The sequence below is a fragment of the Numenius arquata genome, chromosome 3, assembly GCF_964106895.1.
Source record: "Numenius arquata chromosome 3, bNumArq3.hap1.1, whole genome shotgun sequence".
Classification (NCBI taxonomy): Eukaryota; Metazoa; Chordata; class Aves; order Charadriiformes; family Scolopacidae; genus Numenius; species Numenius arquata.
In genome coordinates, this window is record NC_133578.1 from 37,747,485 (window position 1) to 37,767,730 (window position 20,246).

General features: G+C 46.5%; 1 protein-coding gene across 1 annotated transcript; it reads right to left on the bottom strand.

The window, feature by feature from the left end:
• Positions 1 to 822: 822 nt before the first annotated feature.
• Positions 823 to 16,265, bottom strand: LOC141463455 (nucleoporin NUP35-like). The gene is made up of 8 exons (XM_074145840.1): positions 16,109 to 16,265; positions 13,412 to 13,527; positions 12,651 to 12,720; positions 11,904 to 12,045; positions 11,488 to 11,557; positions 11,269 to 11,397; positions 1,291 to 1,461; positions 823 to 900 (listed from the first exon to the last, which is right to left on the bottom strand). Exons 1-8 carry the CDS (start codon positions 16,263 to 16,265, stop codon positions 823 to 825), a joined length of 933 nt encoding a protein of 310 aa, XP_074001941.1.
• Between the last annotated feature and the right edge of the window lie 3,981 nt (positions 16,266 to 20,246).

The window sequence follows — 20,246 nt, forward strand, 5'->3', positions numbered from 1 at the left end:
GACAATTAAGAGACACTGCCCCTTTAATTGAAGATGACCACATTTGACACCAACCAGCTTCAAGACCAGGAATTGTGAGCACCAGTAAAAAGCTGATGAACAAGGAATATGTTAATTATGGTAACTTAAAATGTACAACTGAATGATTGTGTCAATGCTGGGCGGGCCAGCTTTGGGGAAATACCCCCTTGCCCCTTTTCTGCTAATAAGTAGCTAACACCTCCACCACTCTGTGTGTCATTGCCTTCCACACGGGGTAAACAATCCCACCTGTTTGGGGACAACACTGGTTTGGGATGGAAGTTGATTGTCTTCATAGTAGCTAGTATGGGGCTGTGTTTTGCACTCCTAAGAAACCTCACACTTGTTTAAAGAACAAGCTAGCTTTATTCATAAATCACAGAGTTAAAAGGTTGCTATGAGTTTTGAAGGTTCTTCCAGAGATAATTATAAAATAGCAAAGAATGCTAACAAAACGGCAAATACTAGGAACAGTCCCTGTCCCGAGGAGCCAGCTGGGCATAGGATTCTTCCTCCAAGGAGCACAACACCTTTCCAGAAATAAAAAAAAAAAAAAAAAAAGAAACAAACAATAAGATTAAAGGCATCAGTAAATAAAGCTGCCACTTTAAACATTTCCAACTTACTGGGAAGAAATTTACAAAAAGTAATTACAGAGGAAAAAACGTAATTGCTGACAGGTTTTCTAGAATCAGGCAATCGGAGCACAAATGGGAAAAAAAGCTCTTTATTTAAACTTGCTGATTTTTTAAAACCATGTCTACATTGCCACCAACTTAGTGTGTTGAGTCCTCCTGTATATTACCAGCCAAACACAGATTCCAGTGCTTTAGATACAATGCTCTCACCTTTCCTAGGAGTCTGTTTTTTCAAAAACACCTAGAAGGAAAGGAGAAAGAGGAACAAGGGAAAAAAAAGAGCATTCGTTATCACACTTAATGCTTTTTCAAATCCCCACGGCTTTTTCTTCTCCCAAGTGCTGCTATATTTTGACAAAGTATGTTTGAAAGATTTTCAAGACCTCTGGAAACGTGAAAGAAAATTCATTTCTTTATTTTATTACTATTATTATCATTATCACCATTATTGTTATTTACTATTATTTCTTAGACTGAACAGAGCGAGTTTGTACTTGAAGCACATCTTTAAGGAAATGACAGGAGGAGATCATCAGGGCTAAGCTCACACTGAGGTTAATGCGCGTACAGCCTCATACAGCTAAGAGGAGGCAGCACAAAGAAACACACGCTTCCCTTTCCCTTTAATTACCTGATAGTGACTGGAGTAACCTTTACGTGCTGGTGCAAGAGGTCTCATCGTGGGAAACCTTGTCATACGGTTTGCAGGCTGTACTGGTGCGCTGGCGACTGGTTGTGTAGGTGGAGTAAAAACTGAAGACATTGAAGATGTAGCGCTTCTTGCAAAGCTTTCCATCACACTCTTAAAAAGAGGAATAAATATAATGTAAACAAGTACTAAAAGGCAGTACTAAAAACCAATTAGCCTGAAATACAGCCAGCCCTACCCCAACCACTATGGAAAAGAAAGGAAGGTGGCTCGGTGGAGGCAGGGTGTCTTGCTCACAAATTCTCAATCAAATGGACCAGGATAAACACAAGAGCCAAAATCCCATGAAGAGTCCCATATAAATGAGGAACGAGGGACAATTAGGAGCAAGAACAGTCTCCATCTGCCACCACGTATCTACGGCAGGCCTTAGATGCCACCAGTTCCAGCCTAGGAAACTCTTTGAGCTCAAGCGTCTCCTATTGTGTGCTTCCACTGCAGATCTGGTGCAGCAACACCATCCTGTGCACTAGAACTTCCGAGCAGCACAGAGGTTTCCACGCGTGACCCTTCTCAGCAGGAAGCCCTGTCAAACACTTCAGAAAAACTCGTGTAAGGTACAGGAGACTCTACCTACTGAACTTAACTGCCCAGGCAATTTGCAATTCAAAAAGGAAAAAATAAAAGATGTCGGGGCAAATAAAGCGGAAGACCAAAAGCAGAGCGCCTTCTACTTAAATACGAGCAGCTGTTAACTCACTTTATCTGTACACGGCTTGACACCAATCCTGATGCAGTCACCAAAAATTCTTCCGTCTTTGCTCAAGGCTTTGCGGGCTTCAAGCTTAGACTGATAGCAAATGTGCATCCAGTTTCCTGTGTTGGACATCTAGAGGAGATTAAGGCACCACTGTGACATTCAGCCTTTTAAAGAAGGAGCCAGAACCTTTCCAGAAATGAATCCCAATCTAAGACATACCACATGCTTTAATATGTTTCCATACTGAGCAAACTGATGAAGAATGTAGGAAGATGATGCTTGACTAAACCTGAATGATGAAAAAAAAATATGCAAAAAGTTACAATGAGTAGTTTATGAAGGCTGGTGCTACAAGAGAACCCTAGGAAGGGGTTTTAGATATCCAAAAGAGACCAGGGAATTCATGCCGTTTTAGAAGCAGCGACTTGAAGAACACTCTCTTCAGATGCTTCACTAACAGAGGTGCATTTACTGACTTTAACCACAGCTGTATTTCCGGCAGAACCTAGGAATGCCAGACAACAGCAACGTCCAAGTACCTCTTCCCACATGTTACCAAGATTACACCCATGATTTTTCCTATACTTTGGAAATCCACTTACCCATATACGGTTACCCATCTGCCGTCACCTTGATCCTGTGCTCTTGGAGCATAAACCGGAGCATAAAAACGATCTGGCTGAGCAGGAGACAGAGTCATGCTCCTTCGCTGCCACGCACTTGCAGGACTGAGCATACTTGGAGCTGTTAAATTGAAACGGCATTCGTTAACAAATCACTTTTGCCAGACAGACATCAATTTTGCTTAGGAGCCTAAACTGAAAGAATCAAGTCAGTCTCAAGCATTTCACTTGCTTATGGAAGAGCCTGGGAGAGACTTAGTTGCAGACACAGACAAACAGTACATCAACCCAACCTTCTCATCTGCAAGCACACTAGGAAGACTTGTGACTCACAGCCCCGCTTTCCCCTTCAGCCCTGAACACCAGCAGCTGAACACAGACTCCCAAGAGGAACAAGAAAGAAGCAAGAAGCCACGGGCTCATACAGAAGATAGGAAACCTTACAAAGATGGAAGGAGACCCATCCAGCTCAGTGCCTTCACTCAACTACAGCCGCCTCTGCGCTCAGTTCAGCAACACATGTTGAAGAGGGACTAAGTAAAGCTGATTGCAATTCAGTCAGTCCCATTCAATTCCCCATTACCATCCACATCTCTTTTGAAAAGTTAGTAAAGAAAGATGCAACTCCTTTGTAAATTAGCAGGATTTGATGCAGCTTTAATGTAAAGATTGTTGTCTCTTGAGGAAAGCAGTAAGAAAGTCAATTTTCTATTTGGACAGGATATCTACCTGGTCCAGGATTTGGTTGCATAGTTCCATGGCTCCATATTAGAAAAAAGTTGGGCTGCATGAAAACACAGAAAGTGTGACAAATCATTCTCACAGGTACACTTCCCAGATCAGCAGCGATCATTTCCAAGGAACTTGAGCATCAGGCAAGTAAGAACAGACATTCCCATGTATATTTAGTACAAGATGATTAAAAGGTACTCATGAGAAGTTATTTGACAGTGTTTTTACATTCCAGCACACAGCCTAGCAGAGTCTGGACATGCAGGAGCCTCAGCTCTCACATTCTGGCATTTCCAGCTGACTACCAAGCCTTACAAGGTCTACAAGAAGAAAGCTTAGGTAGGCTTAGGGTGAGCTTTAGGAAACAGGAACCCCAAAATCCCTTACCTAACAGCAGTCCCATAGGCTTTGAGAAACCAAGTAGCTTTAGGTATTGGTATAGGTCACCAGCATCTGAATTTCACTGTCTAAAAGGTTAGAAATCATGAGAACATCATACCCACTTGTAATCCTCAGCGTTCACTTTCGTTTCCTCTTAGTGCAACAGCACTGTAGGGAAGAATACTTCCAGTGTTAGCAGCTACTCACATTTTGAACCCACTCGTGCTTGACTGCTCAGCTGGGCAAAGTAGAGCAGCAGTTGACACAAACGAGTTAAAAGAATTCACTGAAGCACTGAACTACCTCACATCTTCTGCTAAGAACAAGTCAGTAGCTAAGCCACTTACTGGTATTCTTGAGCTTAGAGGCGTTGATCCAAGTCCAAGATCAGATAATTCATCATGCAGACTTCTAACTGGTGGAGGATCAAATCTATTAATACGAATAGGAGCTAATGGAAGTGAGGGAGATCCTTCTGCAATCAAAAGGAAAAAAGAGCCTGAGAAGTCTTGGAGTTTTACTCCACTGCTACACGTTCTTGAAACTTCAACAGGAAATTCTGCCGGGAAAGACTCTTGATTCTTTCACGGGGGGTTTACAAAATCATCAGGCCCACCAAACTCTTCAGGTTGGAATGTTCTAGGTAAGAATTTCACACACGTTTCACGACCTGCTGCCTTACACAAGAATCATCTAAAACTTTCAGACCTCCTAGTAACCCCCTATAGTCACTGTCGCACCCACTCGGACTTTTAAAACAGTTCCGAGCATAGCTACACCTTCCTGCTTTAAGGCAGGTTGGAGGTGGATTTTAATTGTCTCAGAGACTAACTCCCCTCCAGCCGAGAGGCAAAAGCAAGGCTTTTAAGACTCAAGACATTCTACATGCTAAAGAACCCTACCACAGTGCACGCAGACATTGCACAGGCTGCCACATTCCCACTCTCCAAATTCCTTCCCCTCCCATTAATCTTGTAGTCAAGTAAAACGGAAGCTCTTGAGAGCAGGGATGAGCTTGCATTTAGACAGGATGAAGTTAAGGCAGCCGCTCTCCCATTTGCAAAACTCTGGGACTTCCAGGAGAGCAGGGAATTAAACCGACTGGAAAACCTTGACCTATCTCTGCAACACCTTCTGTGTGTTCACCCCAAGGGGTAAAAAACCTCACACTAATAAAAACCAAACCCAAAATAACCCCAAACACATCCAAGAAGTATTACAGCGGATTCTACAAAGCACTCTCCTCCCAGCAAGTTTTCAGTTACAGGGACATACTTAACCACACCTTTGGGGAGGCCTGTGTTAGTATCCGACTGCTCCCCCTTTTCTGGAGTTGATACTCTGAGGCTGGAATAAACCCTTTTAAAAACAGTCAGGTGAAATTCACATGATTATCTTCAATTTCAGAAATATGTCCCTCAGAGACTTTTATTTGGCTGGAGGGGATGGGGGGGGAATACGGTGGAGGGGGGAAAGTGCGGCCAAGATGAAGAAGCAGGAGACCCACGGACCACCAGTCCTAGAATATCTCAAGTTGGAAGGGTCCCATAGGGATCATCGAGTCCAATTCTGCTTGAAATTGCAAGACAGGAATATCTACAATTGTCTTGCATGTTAATTCTCAGCTTCTCCTCCAGAATGACTAGCACACTAACACCGTCAGCTATTTCGATTATGCCAACTGATCTAATGCAAGAGCTAAGATCGCCCATGACGTCAAATTAATCAGTGAAGCTTTCAACGACTCACTCAGACAGCTCAGAGAAGAAAACAGACCTAGGATACCACCATCTTAGGAACAAGTCTGACAATCTGTAGGTGACTTTTTAGAATTCATCCCAAAGAAATCAGCAGCATTAGGAGAGGATCCTCTTACCTTCCCTGTAAACACAACATTTCCTGCACCAAAACTGCCATATTTAAAACATCTTTTAAACTTAAGTTTACTTGGAAGAATTTAGCCAAACTCCATTGAATACACTTGAGTTTATTCGACAAGTTGAGCTCATTTCTAGGAAGTTACAAAGCTACAGGAATTCAGGCCGAATTCAAGCCTGCAACGGTCCTGTAGAGCAGCAGCCAGACAGACCAAATGTCAGTTTCCAGGGGAATTTTTCAGCACGGAACGAACTCTGACCTGCAACTGGTGACCACATTTCTACACAACGACTGAAGGGCCGCTTAAAGTAGAGTCTGGGCTCCCGACCCAAGTAAACCGCCCATAATGCCAAAAAGCTCCCAAAAGCCGGCCGGCAGGAGAGCGGAGAGAGGAGGAGTATGGTCCTGCGGGATTATCCCCTTCCTCTGCACTATCCCCCCCCTTCCTCCCCGTTCCTCAGTGCCTGGTCATGGGGTTCATCCCTGGGGTCGTATGGGGGTGGTAAATTATCTAGGGGCTCCCACTTTTCTTCTTCCTTTTTCCCTTTCTTTTCCGCAAGATCCTTTGCCGTATATAAGGTGCGAGACCCTCTCCAACAAAAAGCACATTCGCTTTCCTCCTGACTTGCAGGCTTCTTACTATTTACACATGAATTCAGAGCCTGACAAACCCAATCTTCCCTGGACCCAAACTTTGGCCGATGCAATGGGTCAGACCTAATGGGTTCTTTAACCCATTCAAACACACAGTACCGTACCGTCCTTTTCTTATACTAGGCCTATATCCCATTGTCTTTTCCCCGGGTACAACCTTGCCCCCAATTCCCAAGCATCACCTTTAAGGACTGTGAGGTGGAATGCTCGAGGAGGGATCCTTGGATCCTTCTTTTTCTCTTAAAACCCCTTTTCCTAGGCCTATTTCCCATTATCTCTGTTTCCCGACGGACACCGTTCACCTGGAACCTTTTCACTTCGCCCCTTCTCCGGCCGGTCTCCTCACGGAGAAGCGGAACTGCGGTTAGAAGGGCTCCACACTGGCTTCGCAGATAATTCTGCGTCTCATTCACACACTCTCAGCCCCGCTCTCCCAGCCGCCCGAGTAATACCGAACAGTCGGTTTTCTGACCCGGGTCCCGTGCACAGAAATTACCAGCTGCCGCGCGTAACTCGGTTCCGTCAATTCATCAGCTCTTCCTTCCCCCTTCTTCTTTGCTTCGAGAGTCCTCCCTCCGGACAGGACCCGCTGCCCTTCACGGAACGAGACAGTAGGTTGGAGACCGCTGAAATCAGCCGGGCGCGCCTCTCCGCTCTCGCTGCCCCGTCCTGCAGAAACAGGGGTGCTGATCCCCGACGAGCCCCCACATTGTGAGAAACGCTCGCTCACGAATAAAACGCAAAGAGGACAAAGGCTTCGGAGCAAAGATAAAAATTTATTAAAACAAAATGAATGAGTCGGCTGAGTCGGGATCCCCCCCCGCTCCCCAAAAGAGGCACACCCAGTTACAGAAGTTCAGGTATTTATACCTTCCTGTCCCCTCTCCCATTGCTTCGGTACTTCAGGGCTCACTTTCTTTCGCCATCGGTGAGCCTGTCACAGGCTCCATCCACTCTCTTTCCTTTTGAGGAGTTGTTCTCCTAAGTTACCCGATCCTACCCACGCCCCCAGCAACCAACCTCCTCCATACATCATCCCTCTCCGTGCCAAACGGCCAAAACCCACAACGTGGCTGAAGCAAAACCCGAGTTCATCTCCCACAACCGCATCGGGTAAAGAGCCCATCAGGAACTTTAGGCCCCGAAGGAAGGCATCAGCTCTCAGAAACTATTCCATTAACTCACAACCCTAACTGGGGAGATACGCAGGCTTTCTCAAATGCCTTTCTGCCTGCAGAGGAAAGGAGAACGGCGTTAGATTAGAAAGAAGAGGGAGGAAAAAGGAGCAGCAGGAGAATCCTCGTCAGTGCCTGCCTTTGGGGGAGGATCCAGACTGGGATGCGAATGCTGGGCTGGGAGAGGCTGAACTGGAGCAGTCTCAGGAGCTAATACTATCTGGAATACAGTGTGGGGTCCCAAACCCAAAGAATCCCTCTAAACTATAGGAAGAAAGTCCGTCGGCGCTTTCTGAGAAATTACGTGAAGCAGCTGAGAAGTGGACTGATTGGAGCCATACGAGGAGGCAAATCAGACAATGTTCAGCGTGTTCGATGCGTGACCTGCCTGGACGCGACGACCAGTTTGCTCAGTTACTAAGCCTCCAGACAGCCGGAATTCAGCAGCACTTCTTTTCAGGAGATGGTTATAGGAACCTCTCCTCGTACAGCTTAGTGGAGATTTATTTGCAGGCACAGACAAACAAGCATGCCAGGGAGTTTTAGGACTCGCAACCCTACTTTCCCCTTCAACCCTAGAACACCAGCAGCGGGACACAGAATCCAAACAGGAACAAGACAGCACAATTAAGCTACAGCCCTGTACCCCATAAACAATTTTGGACCATCTTCAGGGTTCAAAACAAAGAGTCTCTTAATAATAACTGGGTAATCCACACTACAGAACTATCAACCTACTTGAGTCAAAGAAATCCATAAAAGAAGACCAAAAGTCATTCACAGGGCTTTTAATTACGTATTCATTTCTAAAGGTAACTTCACCAACTGAACTCTCATTTATAAACACTAACAGAAAGTTGACAGGACTGGTTACGCTTTGATACTAACAACAGGAGCTAGCCCTGAAAAGGTTTACTTGAAGACCTTCCACGCATTTCAGAGACCCTTCAGACATGTCATTCTCCACATCCTCCGCCCTTTCACACACGGCCCCTGTACACTCATACAATTAATAACGATATTATCAGGCACACTTTGCAACAAAGCTGTGTGGTGGTTTGTGCCGCGTGGGACCGGAACATTCTCATACGTAGAAAACCCAAACCATCGATGCCGGGGTTTAACTAGTGCTCAACACTAAGGCAACGTGTGAAGTCTTAACCAGCAGTCTTTACCAGCAGAAGCCACCTCAGAAAAATTTCTTCATGATGCTGTCCGGAAGTGCGCACACTTACCTGTTCTGAACTCTCTTCTCCTCCTACTTACTACTTCCAGAACCAAGTAAACAACATCCGCTGCTCCCAAGTGCTTTTCCTCTACAGGAAGCTGCAATGACCTATCAGTAAAAGCATTCCTCAAGCTATGAGAAGCAAGAGACTGAGGCAAACAACCGGGGGGAAAAAGCACCAACTTAGCACACTTCAAAATCTGGTACTTTGGGGTAAAATACGTCAGCCAAACTACCGGCTTGGGCTCCAACTCCTTCCGTATGCATTTAGGGATAAGCCATACCATAGGATGTCAGGCTCAGCGTATAAAGCCGGGGGAAGGAGGAGGGAGGGGGAGGTGTACAGAGTGAGGATGTCTGTCTTCCCGAGTCACCGCTACGCGTGATGGAGCCCTGCTTTCCTGGAGACGGCTGAACACCTGCCTGCCGTTGGGAAGCGGTGAATGAATCCCTTGTTTTGCTGTGCTTTTGTGCGTGGCTTTTGCTTTACCTGTTAAACTGTCTTTATCTCAACCCACGAGTTCTTCCTCACTTTTGCTCTTCCCCTTCCCATTGGTACTACTTCAGTAAAAATCAGCAGCATCTGCTCTGCTGATCACACTTCAGCAAACATTTGGCGGCATCATACTAAAGAGTTAGGAAAGACCATTTGCAGTGCTCTTAACAGAACTCACACCTGTTGAAAAAACAACCTAAGAAAAACTTTATTTAGCATTATCTATAAAACAAAGAGTTAGAAGGTTGCTATGACATTTAGAACATGATGCATTTACAACAGCAGATAATTATAAAACAGCAACAAATGCTAGCAAAAACATTGACATCACAAATGCTAAGAACAGTCCCTTTCCCCGGGAGCCAGCTGGGCATAGTGTTCTTCCTCCAAGGAGCCCAAGACCTTTCCAGGAGGAAAAAAAAAAAAAAAAAAGAAAGAAAGAAACAAACAAACAATAAGTTTCAAAGCATCAGTACATAAAGCTGCCATTTTAAACATTTCCAGTTTACTGGGAAGAAATTTACAGAAATTAAGGACAGAGGAAAAATGTCAATGCTGACAGGTTTTCTACAATCAGGCAATCGGAGCACAAATGGGAAAAAAGCTCTTCTATTTACAGTTACTCCGTTTTCAAAACCATGCCTACGTTGCCATCATTTAAAGTGCAAGCTACATCTCTGCTGAATTAACTGAAGGCACAACAGGTGGGATGTAAGTTAAAACACTGCCACTGGTAGTCATACAACTAACCACGGATGCCAGTGGCGTATTTCCAACCCTGACCCACTTAGTGTGTTACGTCCTCCTGTGTATTACCAGCCAAACACATATCCCAGTGCTTTAGATACAATGCTCTCACCTTTCCTAGGAGTCTGTCTTTCCAAAAACACCTAGAAGGAAGGGAGAAAGAGGAAGAGAGAAAATAAAGATCATCGGTTAGCGCTTTTTTAAATACCCAGGGTTTTTTCTTCTCACAAGTGCTGCTATATTTTGACAAAAGACGTTTGAAAGATTTTCAAAACCTCTGGAAACATGAAATGAACTTAATTTCTTCATTTTTTTACTATTATTATCACCATTATTATTATTGTTGTTGTTCCGACTGAACAGAGTGAGTTTGTACTTGAAGCACACCTTTAAGGAAATGACAGGAGGAGAAGATCAGGGCTAAGCTCACACTGAGGTTAATGTGCGTACAGGCTCATACAGCTAAGAGGAGGCAGCACAAAGAAACACACGCTTCCCTTTCCCTTAAATTACCTGATAGTGACTGGCGCAAGCTTTACACGCAAGAGGTCTCATTGTGGGAAACCTTGTCGTATGATTTACGTGCTGTACTGGTGTGCCATCAACGGATGTAGATGTAGAGCTTCTTGCCATCACACTCTTAAAAAGAGGGATAATATAATGTCAACAAGTACTAAATAGCAGGATTTCAACCTTTATTATCTAGCATTATTATTTGAACGATCTAGCTCAGGATCCAATTAGCCCAAAAAACAGCCAGCCCTACCCCAACCACTATGGAAAAGAAAGGAAGGTGGCTTGGTGGAGGCAGGGTGTCTTGCTCACAAATTCTCAGTCAAACGGACCAGGATAAACACAAGAGCCAGAATCCCATGAAGAGTCCCATATAAATGAGGGATGAGGGACAATTAGGAGCAAGAACAGTCTCCATCTGCCACCACGTAGCTACGGCAGCCCCTAGATGCCACCAGTTCCAGCCTAGGAAACTCTTTGAGCTCAAGCGTCTCCTATTGTGTGCTTCCACTGCAGATCTGGTGCAGCAACACCATCCTGTGCACTAGAACTTCCGAGCAGCACAGAGGTTTCCACGCGTGACCCTTCTCAGCAGGAAGCCCTGTCAAACACTTCAGAAAAACTCGTGTAAGGTACAGGAGACTCCACCTACTGAACTTAACTTCCCAGGCTTTGCAATTCAAAAAGGAAAAAATAAAAGATGTTGGGGCAAATAAAGAGAAAGTCATAAAACAGAGCGCCTTCTACTTAAATACGAGCAGCTGTTAACTCACTTTATCTGTACACGGCTTGACACCAATCCTGATGCAGTCACCAAAAATTCTTCCGTCTTTGCTCAAGGCTTTGCGGGCTTCAAGCTTAGACTGATAGCAAATGTGCATCCAGTTTCCTGTGTTGGACATCTAGAGGAGATTAAGGCACCACCGTGACATTCAGCCTTTTAAAGAAGGAGCCAGAACCTTTCCAGAAATGAATCCCAATCTAAGACATACCACATGCTTTAATATGTTTCCATACTGAGCAAACTGATGAAGAATGTAGGAAGCTGATGCTTGACTAAACCTGAATGATGGAAAAAAAAATATGCAAAAAGTTACAATGAGTAGTTTATGAAGGCTGGTGCTACAAGAGAACCCTAGGAAGGGGTTTTAGATATCCAAAAGAGACCAGGGAATTCATGCCGTTTTAGAAGCAGCCACTTGAAGAACTCTCTTTCTAACTTGAAAAAAATAACAGGCAGCTTATGTTCAGATGCTTCACTAACAGAGGTGCTTTGGCTGGCTTTAACCACAGTTGCACTTCCGGCAGAACCTAGGAATGCCAGACAACAGCAACGTCCAAGTACCTCTTCCCACATGTTGCCAAGATTACACCTATGATTTTTCCTATACTTTGGAAATCCACTTACCCATATACAGTTACCCATCTGCCGTCACCTTGATCCGCCGATCTTAGGGAATAAACCGGAGCATAAAAACGATCTGGCTGAGCAGAAGAGAGAGTAGTCTTCCTAGGCTGCCCAACACTTGCAGGACTGAGCATACTTGGAGCTGTTAAATTGAAACGGCATTCGTTAACAAATCTCTTTTGCCAGACAGACAAGCTTAGGAGCCTAAACTGAAAGAATCAAGTCAGTCTCAAGCATTTCACTTGCTTATGGAAGAGCTTGGGAGAGACTTAGTTGCAGACACAGACAAACAGCACATCAAACCCAACCTTCTCATCTGCAAGCACACTAGGAAGACTTGTGACTCACAGCCCCGCTTTCCCCTTCAGCCCTGAACACCAGCAGCTGAACACAGACTCCCAAGAGGAACACAAGAAAGAAGCAAGAAGCCACGGGCTCACACAGAAGATAGGAAACCTTACAAAGATGGAAGGAGACCCATCCAGCTCAGTGGCTTCACTCAACTACAGCCACCTCTGCGCTCAGTTCAGCAACACATTTTGAAGAGGGACTAAGTAAAGCTGATTGCCATTCAGTCAGAGTGGAAAAGTATTTCACATCCACATCCCTTTTGAAAAGTTAGTACAGAAAGACACAACTCCGTCGTAAATTTGCAAGGAGTTGATGCAGCTTCAACAACAGTCATGATTTTTGTCTGTTAAGCCAAGCAGTAAGAAAGTCAGTTATCTATTTGGACAGGACGTCTACCTCGTCCAGGAGTTGATGCCGTAATTCCAACCAACGGGCTCCGTCCTAGAGAAGAGGTTTTTTTCATGGCCTGCAGGAAGACACAGAAAGTGTGACAAATCATTCTCACGGGTACGCTTCTCAGATCAGCTGAGATCATTTCCAAGGACTTGAGCATCAGGCAAGAACATTAACTGGTTGCCTTAAGGTCCTCCTCACTTTTCAGAGTAAGAACAGACATTCCCATGTATATTTAGTACAAGATGATTAAAAGGTACTCATGAGAAGTTATTTGACAGTGTTTTTACATTCCAGCACACAGCCTAGCAGAGTCTGGACATGCAGGAGCCTCAGCTCCCACATTCCGGCATTTCCAGCCGACTACTATAGCCTTACAAGCTCTACAAGAAGAAAGCTTAGGTAGGCTTAGCGTGAGCTTTCGGAAACAGGAACCCAAAAATCCCTTCAGTAAACGCCTCTAGTGCCAATTAAAAGAAAAGATAACGCGTATTTGGACCCTTCTGTCCATCACCAGCCCAATACATTAACAAGAAGGTGAAAAGCTGCAACAAGTCTGCATTTGTCATGGACAAAGCACAGCAGAGGCAGGATTTGCATTTGTCATTCTCTACAGTACCGAAACGCAAAACCAGGAGATGACAGCTCCACAACTGCAGCTCGCATTCAAGCCACACAGGAACAGGCACACCAAGCCACCAGACTAAGCAACAGCATGAGCTGAAGACTCACTGGGCACTTTTGCCAGTATCAAAGCCACTTACTGGTGTTGATGAGCCGAGAGGTACTGATCCACGGCCAAGATCATACCGGCTTCTAACTGGTGGTGGATCACGTCTGTCTTCATGTGTAGGGACTACTGCTGGTAAGGGAGATAACCCTAAAATCAAAAGGGACAAATGAAGAGCCTGAGAAATCTTGGGAGTTTTACTCCACTGCTACTTGTTCTTGAAACTTCAATAGGAAATTCAACCAGGAAAGACTCTTGTTTCTTTCACTGGGGGGTTACAAAACCATCTGGTGCGTACCCATGAGAACCTGACCTTCAGAGAAGGAAAACAACCAGAAGAAGATGCAACAATGTGGTCGCGTATCAGAAAGCCGCTGTTAGCCCAATCGGAGCACGAGTCTGGGAGGCTCACTGCATGCACTGGCCACGCGTGCAGCGACCCAAGCTGGTGCTTTCCCACTCACTCCGGTGCAGGATATAAGGGGGCTGTCTCGGGCGGTGGGAGAGAGAGACACGAGCGCACTTTGAAGTTACAGGGGACGCCCTGAAGGTGCTGTGCCTACCTCCCCCCCACCGTACCCATGGGGCTCCTCGCCATCCTGCTGCTCGGCGGTGCTGCTACTATCTTTGGGTTGGCAAGGCTCTCCTAAATAACTGCTGTTCGTTGGTAAAACTCTAAGTAACTGTGGTTTCTTGGTAAAACTCTCCTAAAGTAACTTTTGTTTGTTGGTAAAACTCCTACCTATTTTTTGGTGCATCTGGGAATTGCTTATCAAGGCTTCACAATAAAGCAGAGTTAACATTTTGTTTTTCATGTGAACTCTCGTTTCTACGTTGGAATCTCTCTAGAAGAACCAGATACACCCACCAAACTCTTCAGGTTGGAAGAGTTGGAACACGTGTGTTGGAACACGTGTGTTGGAATTTCACACACGTGTCACAACCTGCTGCCTTACACAAGAATCATCTAAAACTTTCAGACCTCTTAGTAACCCCCTATAGTCACTGTCACACCCACTTGGACTTTTAAAGAAGTTCTGAGCATAGCTACACCTTCCCGGTTTAAGGCAGGTTGGAGGTGGATTTCAATTGTCTCAGAGACTAACTCCCCTCCAGCCGAGAGGCAAAAGCAAGGCTTTTAAGACTCAAGACATTCTACATGCTAAAGAACCCTACCACAGTGCACGCAGACATTGCACAGGCTGCCACATTCCCACTCTCCAAATTCCTTCCCCTCCCATTAATCTTGTAGTCAAGTAAAACGGAAGCTCTTGAGAGCAGGGATGAGCTTGCATTTAGACAGGATGAAGTTAAGGCAGCCGCTCTCCCATTTGCAAAACTCTGGGACTTCCAGGAGAGCAGGGAATTAAACCGACTGGAAAACCTTGACCTATCTCTGAACACCTTCTGTGTGTTCACCCCAAGGGGTAAAAAACCTCACACTAATAAAAACCAAACACAAAATAACCCCAAACACATCCAAGAAGTATTACAGCGGATTCTACAAAGCACTCTCCTCCCAGCAAGTTTTCAGTTACAGGGACATACTTAACCACACCTTTGGGGAGGCCTGTGTTAGTATCCGACTGCTCCCCCTTTTCTGGAGTTGATACTCTGAGGCTGGAATAAACCCTTTTAAGAACAATCAGGTGAAATTCACATGATTATCTTCAATTTCATAAATATTTCCATCAGAGGGTTGTGTTTGGCCAGAGGGGGATGGCAGGGGATAGGGTTGAGGTGGGGAGCAGGGCGGACAAGATCCAGAAGCAGGAGACCCACGGACCACCAGTCCTAGAATATCTCAAGTTGGAAGGGTCCCATAGGGATCATCGAGTCCAATTCTGCTTGAAATTGCAAGACAGGAATATCTACAATTGTCTTGCATGTTAATTCTCAGCTTCTCCTCCAGAATGACTAGCACACTAACACCGTCAGCTATTTCGATTATGCCAACTCATCTAATGCAAGAGCTAAGATCACCCATGACGTCAAATTAAGCAGTGAAGCTGTTAACGACTCACTCAGACAGCTCAGAGAAGAAAACAGACCTGGGATACCACCATCTCAGGAACATGGGAAAGGGCTGCTTCTAGTCAGTACAAGTAGGCAGCTGGAAAGGGATTAGCATTTACAGCTGGGAAAAGTCACTACTCCAGCCCAGCTACAGCAAGCATCAAGCCTGGGAATACAACCAGTTACTGAGTTGTTGTAACTGAAACAACTGGTTGCTGAGTAAGGAGTCGCTTGTAGTTCTTCTCCATCCAGCTGTTACAAGCCGGACAATCGGTAGGTGACTTGTTAGAGTTCATCGCAAAGAAACCAGCAGCTTGCACGAGCTGCTTTTCGGCTGCCAGCAGACGTGTCTGTTTGAAACAGAGAGAAAGCACTGATGGCCGTTCTCGCAATTGACTTGTGAAGAGCTGGATGAACTGATTTGACCTTACGAGAGGTTCCTCTGACCTTCCCTGTAAACGCAACTCTTCCTGCACCAAAACTGCCACGTTGACAACACTTTTTAAACTTCAGCGTACTTGGCAGGTTTTAGCCAAACCCCAGAGAACACGCTTGAGTTCCCCGATCGCTCAACGAGTTGAGCTCATTGCTAGGAAGTTACAAAGCTACAGGAACTCAGGCCGAATTCAAGCCTGCAGCGGTCCTGTAGAGCAGCAGCCAGACAGACCAAACGTCCCCTCTCAGGAGACTCTTTCAGCACGGAACAGACTCTGACCTGCAAGCAGCGCCCAAAATTCCCACACGCTGACTGTGCGGCCGCGCAAATCGGGTACGGGGCGACCCACTGCGTCGGGTAACGCGCCCATCAGGAACTCGGGCAGAAAGCGCCCATCGGCTCCTGCCTTCCGAGAGAGCGGGGCGCCGGGAGCCATCGCCTCGGCTCCTGCGCTACCGCCAAAAAGCTCCCGAAAGCGGCCGGGCCGCGGCGGGGGGCAGAGCCGGGCAGCCTGGGCCGGGCAGCAGCCACCTCTGAGGCGCCTCGCGCCGCCCAACGGCCGCCGGCAGCGGCTCGCGCGGGGCCCAACGGCCGGGGCCCGGCGGCGCGGGGCCGAGGCGCAGAGGGCGCGAGGCCGGGGAGGGGCGGCGGCGAATTGAGGGGGTTTGGTGTTTTCGGTGCTTTCGGTGCGAGGTGTTAAGGGTCGGAGCGCACCCTGGCTAATAGTCGTGTCCCAAAGCGGGATTCAAGGCAGAGGTTTACGCTTTCCCAGTGCACCCGCAGCGGCAGCAGACACCGCAGTAGAAGCTTCCAATACTCGGTGTGGTTTAGGGGACTTTGGTGATCGATATTTGTACAGCAGAAACGCTTCCCAATCCCTTGTTCAGACTGTCCTTCACGCCTTGCAAATTGCTTTAGTTGTTTCTGAATAAATCACTATACTTCTCCTGGTCTGTCTCATACGACGTATTCCACCGATAACACCCTGAATATCTGGTAGACACACATCACCTTGCTCAAGGTCCATTAGATGCCCATCTAGGGTCAGGGGCCACAAAAGTCTCCCAGAAATACAGCAGCTCTGCAGCTGCTCCTGCATCCCGTTTTGTTACGCTGTGACAGCCTGAGCTCCTGCAAATCAACTTGTTCTCCTCTCCTGGGGCACCAGAATGCCAGCTGCCACCACTGCGCTGCCACTAGTAATAATATATAACCTGTACTAGAGCTACAGCTGTAGTGTCAGGAGGTGGACGCCACGATCCTTACGAGTCCCTTCCAACTCACCCCATTCCATCAGTCTAGGTCTTTCAGGACCTTCCCTCGTGGCAATTCTATAGAGAGCTCAAAAAACGTTTCAAGACTCACCTAGTAGGACGCTCGCTGAGGACTAAACGGTCAAACCCAAAAAGACAGTCACTCCCACCACCTCCTCCATTAAAATACTAATCTCGCAGCTAATCACTGTATATCCATCTATGAGGCTAGTTGTCTCTGTAACCAAATACATAAAGCACATTTTATATTCTGAATGAGGCAAATATCTAGGAACAACAGTAGATTCACTTCCAGAAAGACGCTTTAAGCCTTTAAGTCAAGATGTAAATTCATCCTCTCCCCCGCCTAGAATTTACCTGCAGGGAAAGCAGTTTGATACTCCTCATTCTAAAGAGCTACCACCTTTGCTAGAAACCGGAAAGCTGGCAAGTCTAAAGAAACGCACAGCAACAACAATTAATGTCTTCTTGCTGGTGTTCGATTTACCATTACCAAGAACAAAACCTATACGATTCCATATATTGGCAAGCTCCGCTGTTAATGCCATAGTCATCTGGAAAAAGTAGTCTCGTTAATATTAGACTGTCCTCTAGCCTGTATACAAGGGTGACCTCTCTGCAGTTTTTACTTCAGGACCTTCAGTCTGCAAATGAACATTTTCATATGTTCACAAGCACAATTCAATTACAAAGAAAGAGAAACCGTGGCACCTCAAAATCAATGGCCCGTTAGGATGGACAATTCTAACTCCATTTCATTGATTGACACGTGATACTACGTGCTGTCCTAGTGCAAGCCTGGAAAATACTGCAGGCCTTCCCTCAGTTTCACTGAAGTCAGCAGCACGATCTTATCCACCGCTGCAATCCTACACAGCAAACACATCAAATTGGCAAACTTTAAAAGGAGAGCTAAGAGCACTCGGTGGGAAAGCCCAGTAACTCAAAGTACCGGCCAGCCGAGACAGCACCTTCTGCAAGAAAGCCTTGTTACTTTGCAGCAAAGACGACGTTTGTTGTTTTTTTTTTTTTTTTTAAAGAGGAAGTTTCAGAAGAGATTTGCAGAGAGAAGTGCAGCTGAAGACCTTTGAGAGCACCCTGCACTGGGAAGCAAAGCCTGGAAATCGGTACGACTGGATTTTCACCTGACTGACCCACACTGAAATGCCACTGCGGATCCACACTAACACAGCCACAAATCAAAGCAGTAACAGTTGCCTGTAGTTTCCAGAGGACTGGAGAAAAAGCTGCTCTCTTCCCAGACAAAAGAGACCTTGATCTCAAAGACCAGGAGCTTCCATGACACACACGGTTACCCGAGGGGCTCACCTCCAACAGAAAGCTTCAAGGGGGGTGCGGTGGGGGAAGTTCAATTTAGGAGAGAAAAAAAAAGTCATCATTCGGCCAATACCTTTGTGCTGGTGGCATCCAAACCTCTATGACTAACTCTGTCAGTCATTTGGGTCAAGAGTTCTTGACAAGACAATGGGAGAGAAGGAACAAACGGACCTAAAACCAGGTACCCCAACCCTCAGCGGGCTGATTGTCCAAGAAACTTGGCTATACCTCATGAAATGCTCCCTGGGGAGGAACTTAGCAACTAATTGGAATATGAAAGCCACTCTTCTAGAAGTTAGGATACCCACCTCCACCTGAAGACCCCCACCCACTGAGCCAGCACAGGACAATTAAGAGACACTGCCCCTTTAATTGAAGATGACCACATTTGACAACAACCAGCTTCAAGATCAGGAATTGTGAGCACCAGTAAAAAGCTGATGAACAAGGAATATGTTAATTATGGTAACTTACAGTGTATAAATAAATGATTGTGTCAATGCTGGGCCTCCTCTTCTCCAAACTAAACATGCCCAGTTCCCTCAGCCTCTCCTTGTAAGACTTGTTCTCTAGACCCCTCACCAGCTTGGTGGCCCTCCTCTGGACACGCTCCAGCACCTCAGTGTCCTTCCTGTAGTGAGGGGCCCAGAACTCAACAGAGTGAGGCCTCACCAGGGCCGAGTACAGGGGGACAATCACTTCCCTACTCCTGCTAGCCACGCTATTCCTGATATAGGCCAGGATGCTGTTGGCCTTCTTGGCCACCTGGGCACACTGCTGGCTCATGTTAAGCTGGCTGTCCACCAACACTCCCAGGTGCTTTTCTGCTGGGCAGCTTTCCAGCCACTCTTCCCCAAGCCTGTATGGCTGCCTGGGGTTGTTGTGACCGAAATGCAGGACCCAGCACTTGGCCTTGTTGAACCTCATCCCACTGGCCTCAGTCCATCGATTCAGCCTGTCCAGATCCCTCTGTAGAGCCTTCTGACCCTCAAGCAGATCAACACTCCCACCTAGTTTGGTGTCATCTGCAAACTTACTGAGGGTACACTCAATCCCCTTATCCAGATCATCAATAAAGATATTAAACAAGACTGGCCCCAAAACTGAGCCCTGAGGGACACCACTGGTGACCGGCCGCCAACTGGATTTCACCCCATTAATCACAACTCTCTGGGCATGGCCATCCAGCCAGTTTTTTACCCAGTGAAGGGTACACTTGTCTACGCCATGATTCGCCAGCTTCTCCAGGAGAATGCTGTGGGGGACGGTGTCAAAGGCCTTACCAAAGTCCAGGTAGACAACGTCCGCAGCCTTCCCCGCATCGAGAAGGCGGGTCACGTGGTCATAGAAAGTGATCAAGTTGGTTAAGCAGGACCTCCCTTTCATAAAGCCATGCTGGCTGGCCCTGAGCCCTCGGCTGCTCTGCACTTGCTGTGAGAGCTCACTCAAGATGATCCTCTCCATGATCTTTCCCGGTACCGAGGTCAGACTGACAGGCCTGTAGTTCCCTGGATCCTCCTTCCGGCCCTTCTTGTAGATGGGTGTCACATTGGCCACCCTCCAGTCATCTGGTACCTCTCCTGTTGACCAGGATTGTTGATAAATGACAGAGAGAGGCGTGCTGAGCTCTCCCACCAGCTCCCTGAGTACTCTTGGGTGAACCCCATCCAGCCCCATCGACTTATGTGTGTCTAGGTGCAGAAGCAGATCATTAACTACTTCCTCCTGGATTATGTGACGGGTTCTTCTGCTCTCCACCCTTATCTTCCAGCTTAGGAGGCTGAACACCCTGGGGGTAGCTGGTC

Coding starts and splice junctions, on each gene's coding strand:
- LOC141463455 (XM_074145840.1), bottom strand. CDS start 16,265: ATGGCTCCCGGCGCCCCGCTCTCTCGGAAGGCAGGAGCCGATGGGCGC. Junction 12,721..13,411: donor CTCTCGGCTCATCAACACCA/GTAAGTGGCTTT, acceptor GTCTTCCTGCAG/GCCATGAAAAAAACCTCTTC. Junction 12,046..12,650: donor GGCATCAACTCCTGGACGAG/GTAGACGTCCTG, acceptor TCAATTTAACAG/CTCCAAGTATGCTCAGTCCT.